General features: G+C 51.3%; 1 protein-coding gene across 2 annotated transcripts; it reads left to right on the forward strand.

The window, feature by feature from the left end:
• The first annotated feature begins 143 nt into the window (after positions 1-143).
• On the forward strand, positions 144-16,678 carry LOC123803091 (CMRF35-like molecule 7). Of its 2 annotated transcripts, XM_087854141.1 has the most exons (5): positions 144-3,079; positions 3,238-7,339; positions 13,060-13,389; positions 15,172-15,256; positions 15,912-16,678. In XM_087854141.1, exons 2-5 carry the CDS (start codon positions 7,300-7,302, stop codon positions 16,054-16,056), a joined length of 600 nt encoding a protein of 199 aa, XP_087710267.1. In that variant the 5' UTR covers positions 144-3,079; positions 3,238-7,299; the 3' UTR covers positions 16,057-16,678. The 2 variants fall into 2 exon arrangements, with proteins under 2 accessions (XP_087710267.1, XP_087710268.1); XM_087854142.1 differs by lacking the exons at positions 15,172-15,256; positions 15,912-16,678 and adding an exon at positions 14,156-15,028 and having other exon boundaries at positions 149-3,079.
• The last annotated feature ends 262 nt before the right edge of the window (positions 16,679-16,940 follow it).

Below are 16,940 nucleotides of genomic sequence, written 5' to 3' on the forward strand. Positions count from 1 at the left end.
TTAATAGGACATTATTAACTGTAGTCGCCATGCTATGCATAGGTCTCCAGAATGTATTCTTCTTATAATCGGAAGTCTGTATCCTTTGACCAATCCAATTAAAACATGGGCAGAGAGGGGTGCCTGGGTGGCTCAGTTGGTTAAGCACCCACCTCTTGATTTCAGCTCATGAGCTCAAGCCCCATGTCAGGCTCAGCATCGAGCTCCACACTGAGCTCGTGGAGCCTGCTTAAGATTCTCTCCCTCTTCCCCTCCACTCATGCTCTCTCAGTCTCTCTCTCTCAAAAAAAAAAATGGGCAGTGAACTGAATAGACATTTTTCCAAAGAAGACATATTAATGGCCACAGGTACATAAAAAAGTGCTCCACATCCCTTTGTCAGGCAAAGGCAAATCAGAACCACGATGAAACATCATCTCACACCTGTCAGAATGGCCATCACCAAAACGACAAGAGAGAGGAAGCATTGGTGAGAATGTGGAGGAATGGAAACCCGTGTGCACTGTTAGGGGAACTCTAAACTGGTCGAAGGAGCTGGTGAGTGGGTGCTCAGAAAGCACTTGTAAGTAGAAGAGCAGGGCACAGACCTGTATCCCCGCAATTACTCTTCCCCCTTGAGCTGGCCTGGCTGCATGGGGACACCAGCAGGGACACCCTGCCCCATCTGTGCAGAACAAGGTGGGCTCCAACCCCTTTGCACATCCCACACTCCCATGAGCCCTTCTGCTCTGAGCTCTCCCCTATGATCACCTCTGGTCCACTTTGTGTGGCATTTGCCCCTTGCTCTCAGCCCAGACAGGGAACTCAACTAATTTCTCAATTTTGACACAAGATTATTCACGCAAGGATGGTCACATGGGGCAAACTTTCCTGAAGGATTGACATGAAGAAGAGAGTTTCCATCTCAGAGTCAGGGAAAGGAGAGATTGAGATTCAAACAGCCTTATGCTTTTAAAACCCATTGGCCCTGTTCCTGAGTCCTGCTCCCAGGTGACGGCTGTCCTAGCATCTCCACCTTCCTTCAGACCAGCTCTCGACAAAACACATAGACCCGATTAATAGTTCTACTCATCACAGTCTGTGTTGATGAAAACCTCCCATATGTTTTTTATTTTTAATTAATTTTTAAAGATTTATTTATTTATGAGAGAGAGAGCAGAGGGAGAGAGAGAGAATCTCAAGCGAACTCCCCACTAGTGCTGAGCCCAACGCGGGGCCCGATCCCAAGACCCTGAGATCATGACACGAGCCGAAACCAAGAGTAAGCCACTTAATTGACTGAGCCACTCAGGGACCCCCAACATATTTTTTAAAAAACGAGACCAATCACGTTATAGGAATTGTTATTTTGTTGTTGTTGTTACTGGGCTGTATGAGCTCTTTACATATTTGGGATATTTACCCCTTATCTGCTATATGAGTTGCCAATATTTCTGCCCATTCTGTGGGTTATCTTTTTATTTTATTGTTTCTATTGTGCACAAGTTTTTAATTTGATGCAGTCCTACTTATTAATTTTTGCTTTTGTTTCTTGTGCTTTTGGTGTCACGTCTAAAAAGTATTGCCAAGACCAATGTCAAGGAGCTTTTCCCCTGTTATCTCCTGTAAGTGTCACAGTTTTGGGTCTTAAATTTAAGTTTTAATCCATTTTAAGTTACTATTTGTGAGCTGTCCAGTTTCATTCTTCTGCAAACGGTTCTCCCGTTTTCCTATCACCATTTCTTGACGGGACTGTACTTTGCCCCATTGGCTATTCTTGGCTCCCTTGTCAAATATTATTAGTTGACTTTCTATGTGGGAGCTTATTCGTAGGCTTTCAATTCTGCTCTATATGTTTTGTCTTTTTAAAGTTTTTTTTATTGAAGTCATCTCTACACCCAACATGGGGCTCGAACTCATAACCCCAAGATCAAGAGTCACACGCTCTTCCAACTGAGCCAGCCAGGCACCCCTCAATTCTGATCTGTATGTTCTTATGCCAGTAACATACTGTTTCGATTACTCTTTGTAATATGATTTGCGTCACGATAGGACTGAGCCCTCTTCCTCCTCTCAGCCCTTTTGCATGGGCCCCCAACCGCAGGACTTCCAGGAAGACCTCTTCCCTCCACAGCCTGGCCTGGACACCAGGCCAGATACCGTTTGCTTCCCAAAGCTGTTCTTCAAGAATTGTAGCTACTGGGTTATTAATCAGCATGCTAATTAAATTATGTCAGGTTAAGGCTGGAATTTACCTTATTACTGATGAGGAAACCCAGGCCATCAGCCTTCCCTCTCTCAGCCTCTGCCCTGCCCTTATTTTATGCGACTCTTCATCTGGCATCTGAGGTTTTGCCCCGGACGCTAAAACAGATGTGGAGTGCTAGCCCGATCCCAGCATTGGGTCCTCAGAGCTTCACACACTTTTTCTCACTTAATTCGCGTAACAACTCTTCTGTTATTCCCATCAAAACCCAGTTTACAGATAGACAAACTGAGCCTCAGAAAAGTTCAGTGAGTTGTCCATGGTCACACAGCTTGTAAGTGGTGCTCGGGGTTAGAGCCCAGGTCCGTCTGATCCTGCAGCCTGCACTGTCATCTCCGGGTATGCCAAGCTTGCTCACGTGACACCTGCATGGGAAGGAGGTTCCCTGCCACTGGGACCCGTTGCTGTGGTAGAGAAACATTTCTGGAGTTGACACCCAGACTATTGTACCCCTTGGACCCAAAGCCCAGTAGGCCAGATGCCCCCTGCTCTGGCCCCGCTGCAGACACGTATCCTGCCCCTCCTTACTCCACACAGCCCAGGTTCCTCTTTCCTAAGCAGCGGTGACTCGTGTGCCCTGTGCACCAGCCCTTCCAAGAAATGACACTCAATTTGTTGACTAATTAAAAGCAGGAAACCCTCTATAAAAGGAAGTGAGTGGGTCAGAAACTCAAAGGCAGTCCAGATAAACAACGTGCAAGCTTGGGCTCAGGCCGAGCTGCGAGAGTGCAGCTGGGATCCGGGGGTGCTCTTCAGTGGTCGGCAGAGGGGCAAGGAGCCTGGGAGGCAGGACCATGCGGCTGTGGCTAGTTCTTCTCCTGCTCAGCCTCCCAGGTGAGTGCGGTGGGGGCTCCGGGGACTTGGTACCCCTGGGACAGGGCAGCGGACTGAGAGTTATCCCAGGCAGAGGGGAGGTGTCGTATCGGGGGAAATGAGAGGTGGTTTTGCGAATTTATTCAGCAAAAGCACACTGGGTTCTTACTTTGTGCCAGGCATTCAGCAGGCCCTGAAGACTTGAAGGGAAAAAAGAAACAAGACTGGCCATTAGAAATGGGACCCCAGACAGCTCAGTGGGTGAGCAACCGATGGCAAGGCTCGAGGGAGGAGTGCTCAGAGGCCCAAGCAGGTTTGGCTAAAGGAGCTACAGAAAGCCATGCAGACACCAACCATGTGATGAGCCTTGAAGAGAAGGATCAGCCCTTCAAGCAGAGAAGGGAGAAGAGCGTTCCAGGGAGAGAGGACTGCTTGACCAAGACACGGAGGCTTGAGAGGGGATGGTGCATTCGTGCACAGGGGTGATCAGTGTGCAGGGGGCTTTGGGGTGACTGGTGGGCCGTGAGGTTGGAAAGGCACTAGAAAAGATTAAGAAGGCCCTTCGACACCATGCCCAGGACCTGAGGCTTTCAAAGAGAAAATTGCTCAGGAACCGGGAGGGAGGTGGGAGGGGGTCATGTATCTTCTCTGTGGGAAGCCACTGCACACACTGAGAGCAGACATTAGGGTCAGCCCAAAAGTTTGCACGACGTGTGCCGCATGTGTGGGCCGCACACAGCCTTCTCTATGAGCCAGGAGACAAGCCTTCTAGGAGAACAGACTGGTCTGCAGGGGTTCCCAAAAAAGGGCATAGCCAGGGAGTTGGGAGCCTGGAGTTCTAGTCCTGACAGCAGTGCATGCCATGGGCAAGCCCCCTTCTTTTTCTAACACCTGGATTTCTAGTGTGAATGGAAGGTCTTTGATGCTCTTCCTAGCTGTAATGTTGGGGGACTCTGCTATTCGGATCAGATGTAAATAGACAAGGGCTGTGGTCTTCCTCGAAATATCAAGGCCATTTCTGATTTTATCAGTGACGGAAGCCCTGTGATGATAAGTACAGATGGGCAGGGAGGGCGGCGGTTTCTCTGTGACTACTACGTTCCTTAGGCAGGACACCGAATAGCCCAGAATTCCCAAATGACAGCAGTTCAGAATGTCTGCCTCTCCCCCTGGACTCCAGGTTTGCATTTGAGTTCAGAGACCCCCATGTGCTCACTCTCTTAATCCCAACGTCCAGCACACCCAGAGGCCAAGGGGAAGGGTCAACCGCCTGGCCTCCCACGCACGATGTGCTCCCACAGTGGGGTCAGACGCACACACCCACAGGCACTCATGCCCCATTCACATCTGTGTGCTTACACACTCCTACAGAGTTAGACACACACTCACGTGCCATGTCCCTCACATGCACACACCCACACAAACAGTCTTCTCCCCCAGATGGAGGCTGAGACCCACAGTGGCTGCTCTGTGGCTTTGGGCAGGGTGGCTTGGCTGCAGAAACAGGACAGGGTGTCCGTCCTTCTCCAATTTTGCAAGTTCACGAGGGAAAGGGGTGAAGTAATCAGTGATGCAAGAAAAGCCACCCCACTAACAGACTGCTTTTAGATGTTCTGGGGTTACTTCTGCGAAATGAAAAGGAGAGAAGGTGGATGGAGTGAAGTCAGAATGACCCAACTTCCAGTAGGACGTTCTTGTCGGGGCCTTTACACGGTCCTGCCGCAGCCCTGACGGGGAGGTAGGGCACCGGCACCGATGGTGCTCAGTGAGTGTTTACAAGTGGGGGAACGGGGCACAGACCTGCACCCCAGAAATTACTCTTCCCCCTTGAGCTGGCACGGCTGCATGGGGACACCAGCAGGGATGCCCTACCCCATCTGTGCGAAACAAGATGGATTCAAACCCCTTTGCACGTCCCACACCCCATGAGCTCCTCTGCTCTGAGCTCTCCCTTTGGCTGCCTTGTTATGAACCCAGAAGGGGGCTATCAACCCAGACAGGGAGCTCAACTGTTCTCTTGACTTTGACACAAGATTATTCACGCAAGGGTGGTGCACATGGGGCAAACTTTCCCGAAGGATTGACATGAAGGAGAGCGTTTCCATCTCAGAGTCAGGGAAAGGAGAGATTGAGATTCAAACAGCCTTATGCTTTTAAAACCCATTGGCCCTGTTCCTGAGTCCTGCTCCCAGGTGACGGCTGTCCTAGCATCTCCACCTTCCTTCAGACCAGCTCTCGACAAAACACATAGACCCGATTAATAGTTCTACTCATCACAGTCTGTGTTGATGAAAACCTCCCATATGTTTTTTATTTTTAATTAATTTTTAAAGATTTATTTATTTATGAGAGAGAGAGCAGAGGGAGAGAGAGAGAATCTCAAGCGAACTCCCCACTAGTGCTGAGCCCAACGCGGGGCCCGATCCCAAGACCCTGAGATCATGACACGAGCCGAAACCAAGAGTAAGCCATTTAATTGACTGAGCCACTCAGGGACCCCCAACATATTTTTTAAAAAACGAGACCAATCACGTTATAGGAATTGTTATTTTGTTGTTGTTGTTACTGGGCTGTATGAGCTCTTTACATATTTGGGATATTTACCCCTTATCTGCTATATGAGTTGCCAATATTTCTGCCCATTCTGTGGGTTATCTTTTTATTTTATTGTTTCTATTGTGCACAAGTTTTTAATTTGATGCAGTCCTACTTATTAATTTTTGCTTTTGTTTCTTGTGCTTTTGGTGTCACGTCTAAAAAGTATTGCCAAGACCAATGTCAAGGAGCTTTTCCCCTGTTATCTCCTGTAAGTGTCACAGTTTTGGGTCTTAAATTTAAGTTTTAATCCATTTTAAGTTACTATTTGTGAGCTGTCCAGTTTCATTCTTCTGCAAACGGTTCTCCCGTTTTCCTATCACCATTTCTTGACGGGACTGTACTTTGCCCCATTGGCTATTCTTGGCTCCCTTGTCAAATATTATTAGTTGACTTTCTATGTGGGAGCTTATTCGTAGGCTTTCAATTCTGCTCTATATGTTTTGTCTTTTTAAAGTTTTTTTTATTGAAGTCATCTCTACACCCAACATGGGGCTCGAACTCATAACCCCAAGATCAAGAGTCACACGCTCTTCCAACTGAGCCAGCCAGGCACCCCTCAATTCTGATCTGTATGTTCTTATGCCAGTAACATACTGTTTCGATTACTCTTTGTAATATGATTTGCGTCACGATAGGACTGAGCCCTCTTCCTCCTCTCAGCCCTTTTGCATGGGCCCCCAACCGCAGGACTTCCAGGAAGACCTCTTCCCTCCACAGCCTGGCCTGGACACCAGGCCAGATACCGTTTGCTTCCCAAAGCTGTTCTTCAAGAATTGTAGCTACTGGGTTATTAATCAGCATGCTAATTAAATTATGTCAGGTTAAGGCTGGAATTTACCTTATTACTGATGAGGAAACCCAGGCCATCAGCCTTCCCTCTCTCAGCCTCTGCCCTGCCCTTATTTTATGCGACTCTTCATCTGGCATCTGAGGTTTTGCCCCGGACGCTAAAACAGATGTGGAGTGCTAGCCCGATCCCAGCATTGGGTCCTCAGAGCTTCACACACTTTTTCTCACTTAATTCGCGTAACAACTCTTCTGTTATTCCCATCAAAACCCAGTTTACAGATAGACAAACTGAGCCTCAGAAAAGTTCAGTGAGTTGTCCATGGTCACACAGCTTGTAAGTGGTGCTCGGGGTTAGAGCCCAGGTCCGTCTGATCCTGCAGCCTGCACTGTCATCTCCGGGTATGCCAAGCTTGCTCACGTGACACCTGCATGGGAAGGAGGTTCCCTGCCACTGGGACCCGTTGCTGTGGTAGAGAAACATTTCTGGAGTTGACACCCAGACTATTGTACCCCTTGGACCCAAAGCCCAGTAGGCCAGATGCCCCCTGCTCTGGCCCCGCTGCAGACACGTATCCTGCCCCTCCTTACTCCACACAGCCCAGGTTCCTCTTTCCTAAGCAGCGGTGACTCGTGTGCCCTGTGCACCAGCCCTTCCAAGAAATGACACTCAATTTGTTGACTAATTAAAAGCAGGAAACCCTCTATAAAAGGAAGTGAGTGGGTCAGAAACTCAAAGGCAGTCCAGATAAACAACGTGCAAGCTTGGGCTCAGGCCGAGCTGCGAGAGTGCAGCTGGGATCCGGGGGTGCTCTTCAGTGGTCGGCAGAGGGGCAAGGAGCCTGGGAGGCAGGACCATGCGGCTGTGGCTAGTTCTTCTCCTGCTCAGCCTCCCAGGTGAGTGCGGTGGGGGCTCCGGGGACTTGGTACCCCTGGGACAGGGCAGCGGACTGAGAGTTATCCCAGGCAGAGGGGAGGTGTCGTATCGGGGGAAATGAGAGGTGGTTTTGCGAATTTATTCAGCAAAAGCACACTGGGTTCTTACTTTGTGCCAGGCATTCAGCAGGCCCTGAAGACTTGAAGGGAAAAAAGAAACAAGACTGGCCATTAGAAATGGGACCCCAGACAGCTCAGTGGGTGAGCAACCGATGGCAAGGCTCGAGGGAGGAGTGCTCAGAGGCCCAAGCAGGTTTGGCTAAAGGAGCTACAGAAAGCCATGCAGACACCAACCATGTGATGAGCCTTGAAGAGAAGGATCAGCCCTTCAAGCAGAGAAGGGAGAAGAGCGTTCCAGGGAGAGAGGACTGCTTGACCAAGACACGGAGGCTTGAGAGGGGATGGTGCATTCGTGCACAGGGGTGATCAGTGTGCAGGGGGCTTTGGGGTGACTGGTGGGCCGTGAGGTTGGAAAGGCACTAGAAAAGATTAAGAAGGCCCTTCGACACCATGCCCAGGACCTGAGGCTTTCAAAGAGAAAATTGCTCAGGAACCGGGAGGGAGGTGGGAGGGGGTCATGTATCTTCTCTGTGGGAAGCCACTGCACACACTGAGAGCAGACATTAGGGTCAGCCCAAAAGTTTGCACGACGTGTGCCGCATGTGTGGGCCGTACACAGCCTTCTCTATGGGCCAGGAGACAAGCCTTCTAGGAGAACAGACTGGTCTGCAGGGGTTCCCAAAAAAGGGCATAGCCAGGGAGTTGGGAGCCTGGAGTTCTAGTCCTGACAGCAGTGCATGCCATGGGCAAGCCCCCTTCTTTTTCTAACACCTGGATTTCTAGTGTGAATGGAAGGTCTTTGATGCTCTTCCTAGCTGTAATGTTGGGGGACTCTGCTATTCGGATCAGATGTAAATAGACAAGGGCTGTGGTCTTCCTCGAAATATCAAGGCCATTTCTGATTTTATCAGTGACGGAAGCCCTGTGATGATAAGTACAGATGGGCAGGGAGGGCGGCGGTTTCTCTGTGACTACTACGTTCCTTAGGCAGGACACCGAATAGCCCAGAATTCCCAAATGACAGCAGTTCAGAATGTCTGCCTCTCCCCCTGGACTCCAGGTTTGCATTTGAGTTCAGAGACCCCCATGTGCTCACTCTCTTAATCCCAACGTCCAGCACACCCGGAGGCCAAGGGGAAGGGTCAACCGCCTGGCCTCCCACGCACGATGTGCTCCCACAGTGGGGTCAGACGCACACACCCATAGGCACTCATGCCCCATTCACATCTGTGTGCTTACACACTCCTACAGAGTTAGACACACACTCACGTGCCGTGTCCCTCACATGCACACACCCACACAAACAGTCTTCTCCCCCAGATGGAGGCTGAGACCCACAGTGGCTGCTCTGTGGCTTTGGGCAGGGTGGCTTGGCTGCAGAAACAGGACAGGGTGTCCGTCCTTCTCCAATTTTGCAAGTTCACGAGGGAAAGGGGTGAAGTAATCAGTGATGCAAGAAAAGCCACCCCACTAACAGACTGCTTTTAGATGTTCTGGGGTTACTTCTGCGAAATGAAAAGGAGAGAAGGTGGATGGAGTGAAGTCAGAATGACCCAACTTCCAGTAGGACGTTCTTGTCGGGGCCTTTACACGGTCCTGCCGCAGCCCTGACGGGGAGGTAGGGCACCGGCACCGATGGTGCTCAGTGAGTGTTTACAAGTGGGGGAACGGGGCACAGACCTGCACCCCAGAAATTACTCTTCCCCCTTGAGCTGGCACGGCTGCATGGGGACACCAGCAGGGATGCCCTACCCCATCTGTGCGAAACAAGATGGATTCAAACCCCTTTGCACGTCCCACACCCCATGAGCTCCTCTGCTCTGAGCTCTCCCTTTGGCTGCCTTGTTATGAACCCAGAAGGGGGCTATCAACCCAGACAGGGAGCTCAACTGTTCTCTTGACTTTGACACAAGATTATTCACGCAAGGGTGGTGCACATGGGGCAAACTTTCCCGAAGGATTGACATGAAGGAGAGCGTTTCCATCTCAGAGTCAGGGAAAGGAGAGATTGAGATTCAAACAGCCTTATGCTTTTAAAACCCATTGGCCCTGTTCCTGAGTCCTGCTCCCAGCCGACTGCTGTCCTAACATCACCTTCCTTCAGACCAGCTCTCGACAAAACACATAGACCCGATTAATAGTTCTACTCATCACAGTCTGTGTTTGTGAGAACTTCCCACGTTTTTTTTTTTTTTAAACAAGCCCAATCACATTATGAATGCTTTACTGCCAGATTAAATTAGCACAGCTGGGATTGGTAAAACTTCTATTTCAAAGGAGCAACATCTCTAATCCTGTTTATGATTGTCGGCAAATACCACCCAACTGACCCCCAGCGTTGGGTCATAGCTGTGCTGTGTATTGTTGTCTTAACAAAGAAAACCACCCCTTCTGCCAACTCTTGTATTTGATTTTAACTGCCATCGGTTACTGTCTCTTAGCAATCTTTTTCCTAATTGAGTCCTTTCGATTATTAAAATTTTTTCTTTTTATCGGTTAATGGTATTGTAAACATTTACACATAATAGAAATGTAGATTTAGAAAGGGAAACTCCCCCCCCCCAAGCCCCAGGTTCAGCACTGACCACTGTTAAGAGCTTGCAACACCTATTGTCCAATTTTTTTCTATGCAGGCACCACAGAAAAACCACAGAAATGGAATCCAAACACTCAGGCAAATTTTAAAAACCCAGTAGTAACGTATCTGGGACGTCCTCCCTATTAGTACTAGTGGTTTGTCTTCTTTTAACGACATGTGGGAGGACGGTGATTGACTAGCCCACTCCCCCAGGAACGGTGTCGGAATTTGCTTCCAGAGTCTACTGTGTTTTACGTTATTAGCACTGTAATTAGCAGCCTTAAACTTCAGTGCCCCCTGGTGTGGAAATTAGAGTTCACGCCAGAATCAAAACGATTATGTCCCAGATCATGACAGCCAGCATCTTTGCAAAAACAACCGTAAACTTTATTGGTACCTTCCAGGATCCAGAGACCGTGCAAGACACGGGGACTGGGGATGGGGAAGAGAGAGAACATAAACCCAAAGTCTCTGGCATTCAGGAAAGAGTGTCCTAGTAAGGGAGACAGAGAGACTGGTAATGGTGACAAAATACCAGTGTAACACTCAGCTTCCTATAAGGGCATGGAGAAATGGGAGGGAGCAGTTCTGGTTGGAAAGGGAATAAGGTGATCAGTAGGCTGGCTGGGCTCAGAGAAGGGTCTCCAGGTAGAAGGTGGGACGTGAGCAGTGACTTAGCTCCTGGGAGGGCACATCGGGGTCAGAGGAAGAGAAAAGTGGGTGTGGGTTATAGGGTCCAAAGGAAGGCAGGGAGGAGCAGGACATGGTGCTGGACAGAGAACTTGGATCTAGAAGGAAAAAAAAAAAGTTGAATGCCCAACGAAAGCATTTTAAATCATTCTGAGGCAGTGGGGAGCGGCTGCAGCTGAGGACCAGGTGGGAACAATTTCAGCACGTAACTCCAGCAGTGACACAGAGACATTGGAGAAGGGACTGCAACAGGAGCTGGAGAAGCTTCTCTGACTGCCACGGCCCTGATCCAGGCACCGGATGAGCTCCTGACCTGGTGACAGGCTCTCACTGATGGGGCAACCCCCAAAAGAGTATCTGCGTTTGACACATACCCACGTCTTACAACAACCTGCAAAGTAGAGAGGAGCATAGCCATTTTGCAAATAGACCCAGGGAGGCGAGGTAGCTTCCCCAAGATTTCCCAAGTAGTGTGTGGTACATGCGCCTCCTTGTGTCCAAATTCGCTCTCTGCTGCGCCATGCTGTCATCACGAATCGTGACAGTAGGGAGGAAAGAAGGAAATCCTTTTGAGAAGCATTTTTGAGGTAGAGTGGACTAAATGGCCAACCAATCAGTTGTAGAGAAGGGAAGGACGGGATCAGTGGAGTTGCCAAGTTCGCTGTCAGCACGCTAGAGCGCTGTTGGTTTGGGGAGAGTAGAGTCAGTGCCGCTGATGGAATACTAAGTCTATTTCCAACGGCTACTGTAACAAATGGCCACAAGCTCAGTGGCTTGAAATGATAAAATTTATTATCTTACAGTTCTGAAAGTCAGAAGTCCAAAATGGTCTTTACTGGCCAAAAGCAAAGCGTTGGCAACGTTGCATTCCCTCTGGAGGTTCTAGGGAAGAATCCGCTTTCTCACCTTGTTCAGCTTCCAGAGGCTGCCCAACTCCTTGGCTCCTGGTCCCTGTATCGACCTTCAAAGCCAACAGCATAGCATCTTCCAATCTCCCTCTGACTCTGACACTAACTCTTTTTCGTCTTATACGAACCCTTCTGATGACATCAGACCCAACGAAATAATCCAGGATTATTACCCCACCTCGCACGTTCTTGGGATTACGACGTCAACATCTTTGGGAGGCATACACCTACTGAGCGCAAACGCAAACCTCAAGTGAACTAAGAGAACATCAGGGAGAAGGTACAGGGTGTGAGGTGGTGCACCTTCCGGCGCAACAGACCTGAGTCCCGTGGCCCCGTGGAGACGCCCCCCAGCCCCTGGCCGGACCCTGAGGCTCTGGGGCTAAGACAGTCAGGAGAGGCTTCCACTGGGTTTCTCTGCTTCTCCCTGCTTGTTCGCCTCCATGTGATCAAGGCACAAGAGGCCATTGCCAAGGACAAAGAGTGTCTGTCCAGCCACATGCATTCAGCTTGATGGAGTCGATCCCCAGAGCAGCACGATGCCCTTTCCACTTGTGCTTGTCCCTGACCCATCCCACTCCCCGCACACCTTTGCTAGTCTGCCACATGAGCCCTCCAAGGGAGAGGAGAAGTACTGAAGCAGGCCAAGTGCAGGGTGGATTTAGTCCTGTGACTCTGGACTTTGGGGTAGAGACGTACGGTGTGTATCTGGAAACGGTAGGCTGGAGCTAGGGAAAGAATGTGGGTCACAAACATGGATTTGGGGAATCATCAGCATGTTGACAATAACCAAAATCATAGGAAGGGAGAATCCCTGCATGGGGTTGAAATAAGGTGGGACAAAATGAGGCCTGGAGAGGGACCCCTGGGCTCCCCCCACGACGCTCTGGGGCCAGTTCACACTGGCTTGGAAGAACCGACTCTTCTCAGCTGTGTGTCCGGTGGCATTACACTGACTGCCTGAGATCGACCAGGGTGGCAGTATTTACACGACAGAAACTGGAAAATGCTACAAATGGAGATTTTCTTCCCCAGAGGGCTAGTTGTGAAGTATTTATCAACATACCACTTTTGCACCAAGATTTAAAGAGGGAGGAAGAGAAATCAGTGGAGGCCTCAGAGATGAGCAGTCTGAGAAGGAGGAGAGCGGATGAGGACCAAGTTTCGAAGCCAAGACAGACAGTGTCAGAAAGTCAGGAGGGTCACGACTGCGGGCAGGACCAGGGAAGCGAGGACCGAAGAGGCTGGACATTATCACTGCGGGAGGTAACGGGGAAGCTGGACAAAGGGGGCGGATCTTTGGGGTCAGCCAGGGGGTGGCTGCAAAGGCCCGGACACTGGCTCAGTCCCTGGACACCAACCCGGGGCCACTTGAGCCCATGGGGCTCCCAGGCCAGGCCTGGCTCCAGGTGGCAGAAGTTGTATCTTGGGGTTCTGTTTTCCAGGCTGTTTCTCCATCCAAGGCCCAGAGTCTGTGAGGGGCCTAGCGGGTGGCTCCGTGACCGTGTGGTGTCGTTATACACCAAGATGGGAGGCTTACGAGAAGTGGTGGTGTCGCGGAGCAGAGTGGAACTCATGCCAGATCCTCGTTCAAACCAATGGATCGGAGCAAGAAGTGAAGGGAGACCGTGTGTCCATCAGGGACAACCAGAGACACGGCTTACTCACGGTGACCATGGAGGAGGTCAGGCGAGATGACACAGACACTTACTGGTGTGGGATTAGCAGAAATGGACCTGACCTTGGGGCGTCTGTCAAAGTGACCATTGACCCAGGTAAGAACTTTCTCGTTTACACAATGAGGCCCTCATGCTCAAGACAGAAAGAGTGAGGGCTTCCGCTTCCCCCTTCCCAAGGGTAGATGGGAAATGGTTGAGTACCTGAGAACAGTGTCCCCATCACCGTCCCTGAGGTCACATGAGGTATTGGACTGATGCACATGGGGCTGGCAGGTCTTAGGGTGGGGGTGGGGACGTGGACCCCGCCTTCACTGCCCATGTCCCAGGCCAGCTTAACTGGGGACCCACAACCCTGGCAGCCCCACAGTCTCTCATCAGAGGCATGGATGGACCTTGGATGCTTTAGGTCCCAGGGCATGGCTCTGGGAAGTGATCACTGGTAGTCACACTCCAGACCCGTCACTACACAGAGAGGGGCAGGGGGGATTCCTGGGGAAGCTCTGAGGGACCCAGCACTGAACTCCAGGAACTTGGCCAACCCAGAGTAGCTCTGGGCATTCGACAGTGCCTCTCCTCTCTGGGCCCCCAGCCGCCCTGCCCTCTGCTTTCCGTGGCTGCAGAAGAATGAGCAAGGAGTTAGAGGGACCCCAGAAGGGGCTCGAATAACAGTGGATGCTGTAAGGAGAAAGGAAGGCCGACGTCAGGGCCCCTCTGGCTGTCCTGGGGTCTCCTCGGGCCTAGGACTCAACTCAAAAATAGGTCGTGGACACTCAGTGCCAAGCTGGTGTCAAGAATCCATGACCAAGCAGACGACCACAAACTGTCTTCATAGTTTCTCATAAAGGTGTTTAATTTTTCACAGCCATTGCTCACGGTTCAACCAGAGTGTGCCCTCTTACTCACCAGCCCTCCAGAGTCCTCCTTCTCCTCCTTACCTCCCCAATAATGGGGGCCCCGTTTCCAGAACCACGTGTCCGTGAGCCCAGCTCAGGCACTGCTTGAGGACTGGGGATGTCCTCCCCCCACACCCGGCTAAAGTCCCACCTAGAGGGGTAAGCAGAGAGAAGTAGAAAGACGGAGCTCTCTCCCCAGAAGCAACTGCCTTGCGTGCTTCTGGTTCCCTTTTATTTCTTCTTGCCACACCTGAGTCTATGGAAAGGCACTGAGAAGTGGTTCAGAAAACCCAGCGGAGGGCCCCTGGCTGGCTCAGTCAGTTAAGGGTCTGCCTCTTGGTTTCGGCTCCGGTCACGATCTCAGGGTCATAAGATCGAGCCCTGCGTGGGGCTCTGTGCTCAGCGGAGAGTCTGCTTGAAATTCTCTCTCTCCCTCTGCCCTTCTAGCCCCCTCTAAAATAAATAAACAAAATCTTAAAAACAAAAAAGGAAAGAAAGAAAGAAAGAAAGAAAGAAAGAAAGAAAGAAAGAGAAAGAAAGAAAGAAAGAAAGAAAGAAAGAAAGAAAGAAAGAAAGAAAGAAAGAGGGGCGCCTGGGTGGCACAACGGTTAAGCGTCTGCCTTCGGCTCAGGGCGTGATCCCGGCGTTACGGGATCGAGCCCCACGTCAGGCTCTTCTGCTGGGAGCCTGCTTCTTCCTCTCCCACTCTCCCTGCTTGTGTTCCCTCTCTCGCTGGCTGTCTCTCTCTCTGTCGAATAAATAAATAAAATCTTTAGAAAGAAAGAAAGAAAGAAAGAAAGAAAGAAAGAAAGAAAGAAAGAAAGAAAGAAAGGAAAAGAAAACTCAGCAGAAAGGGAGAAGCCTGGGGACTGTACCCAGAGACGCAGTTTCCCAGTCCAAGGGCAGGGGGACTCCTGGGGTACTGGGAGCTGCCCATGAGCCCTGTCTGTCCCCATAACCTGTGGCCGACTCTGCCTGTGTCTAGTGGACAGGGTTCTGAGCACCCCGGCGAGCCTGCTTTCTACAACTACCAGCGGCCGTGCCGGGGCGTCGTCCAACTCCTACACCAGGTAAGTGGCTGCCGTCCTCACCCTGCCCCGGCCTGGGGCCTCTCCGACTCTGCTTCTGCGCCCTCACAGGATGCCAGAGCTGTCCCAGCCAGGGTCAAGGCCCAAAGCTACCCCCCCCACTAACCCACTCCTGCCCATGTCACCCCTCACCTCCCCTCTCCCCATTCCGCCCTCCCCAGGAAGCCCATCTGCAGAATCTTTCTCTATATTCAGTTGTCAACAAAAAAGCCCCGATGACCCGGAGCGTGCCCAGGGGAGATAAGACAGAATCCCCACGGTGCGAGGCCCCGGGTGCCGGGGAGCAGGAGCGCGGCTCAGCTGCCAGAGCTGGCATTTTCGGCAGCGGCAAAGGCACACAGCCTGTCGTGGGTCACCCTAAGGGGCAGAGCCGAGACGCACTTTGGAGAAGGGGAGCCGCAGGACGTGCGCTGAGAAAGGAAGGTGGGCCCAGAGCAAAGCAAAACCAAGGAGGTGAAGTTCCTTCCGAAGGGCCGTCACGGTCGAGCCGGAGAGGTTCACGGTGGTCTTCGGAATGGGGCTGCCGGGCCCAGGGTCACAGGCCTTGCGGGGCTGACCAATGCTCCACCTTGTCCGGCCGCTGGGAGTGATGGAGCCTGGGGGCCTAGGGCTCTGACGTCTCCGTCCCCTCTTGCAGGGACCACTACATTCTCCTGGTGTTCCTGAAGGTGCCCGTCCTGCTCGTGTTGGTCGGTGCCGTCCTCTGCTTGAAGGGGTCTCAGCAGAGACCATCCATCTATATGAACTTGCCCTCTGTTCGCAGCAGACACACAGCCCCTTAGATGGACGAGCAGAACCTTCCGCCCCCGGACCCCATTTCCAGAGGAGACACAGGCTGTGGCAGAAACGCCTCCGGGTCCTCGGGAGGCAGTGACTGAGGCTGGGGTGCTGAGGGGCTGGCCGGGCACCCTCCCGACTCTGCACAGCTCAGGGACGCAACTTGGGGCCCCTTTTGAGGCGTCATGGCCTCCTGGACTTGTTCCCACTCCTTTGGGTAGCAAATGCCCACCTTGCCCAATGTGGGACCAAAGCTCATGGTCGGAGCTGTCGGGATGGGACCCAAACCGTGTCCTCTCTGCTGGAAGAAGTCGGGGCACAGAGCCAGCGACCAAAGCACAGAGAGAAGCAATAGGGGTGCAGACAGAGACAGAGATGGAGCCCTGCCCACGCCCTGGTCTCCTTCACGCCCGAGACCAGCTCGGCCCCCTCCATGTCCGAGCTTCTGATATATAAGGTTTTTTTCTGAGCCAGTCAAGTTGGGCCTCAGAAACTCCCTCAAGGTTGGGGAGGGCCGTCAGGAAAACTGAGGGAAATGGATTTTGCCTTTCCTACATGATGATATTTTAATAATCTTAATAATTTGTTTAAATAATCTTAATAATTAAAAATGTCTGTGATAAACGATTTTTTTTCATTTGTCCATTTGGGTGGACTCAGTCCCTTTGCGCCGTATGGGCCGTGGGTCCTCCCCCCGAAGGGAGCGTCACCTCACGTGAGAAGGAAGAGCCCCATTTGAGACGCGTCCACCCACATGCAACACACACCAACACGCCCGTTTGCGATGTTTGTTTTCCCCTGCAGCTTTACTGAGCTCTAACTGACAAATAAAACTATATATTTAAGGTGTAAATGTGATTTTTTAAAGGGGCACAAAGTGATGATTTAA

This window comes from Ursus americanus, chromosome 23 (assembly GCF_024610735.1).
Source record: "Ursus americanus isolate L20-20 chromosome 23, mUrsAme1.1.p, whole genome shotgun sequence".
Classification (NCBI taxonomy): Eukaryota; Metazoa; Chordata; class Mammalia; order Carnivora; family Ursidae; genus Ursus; species Ursus americanus.

Excerpts from the sequence above, each read along its gene's own strand:
- LOC123803091 (XM_087854141.1), top strand. The coding sequence starts at position 7,300 with ATGCGGCTGTGGCTAGTTCTTCTCCTGCTCAGCCTCCCAG. Across the intron at positions 13,390-15,171 it reads CAAAGTGACCATTGACCCAG|TGGACAGGGTTCTGAGCACC; the intron begins GTAAGAACTTTC and ends GCCTGTGTCTAG. Across the intron at positions 15,257-15,911 it reads TCGTCCAACTCCTACACCAG|GGACCACTACATTCTCCTGG; the intron begins GTAAGTGGCTGC and ends CCCCTCTTGCAG.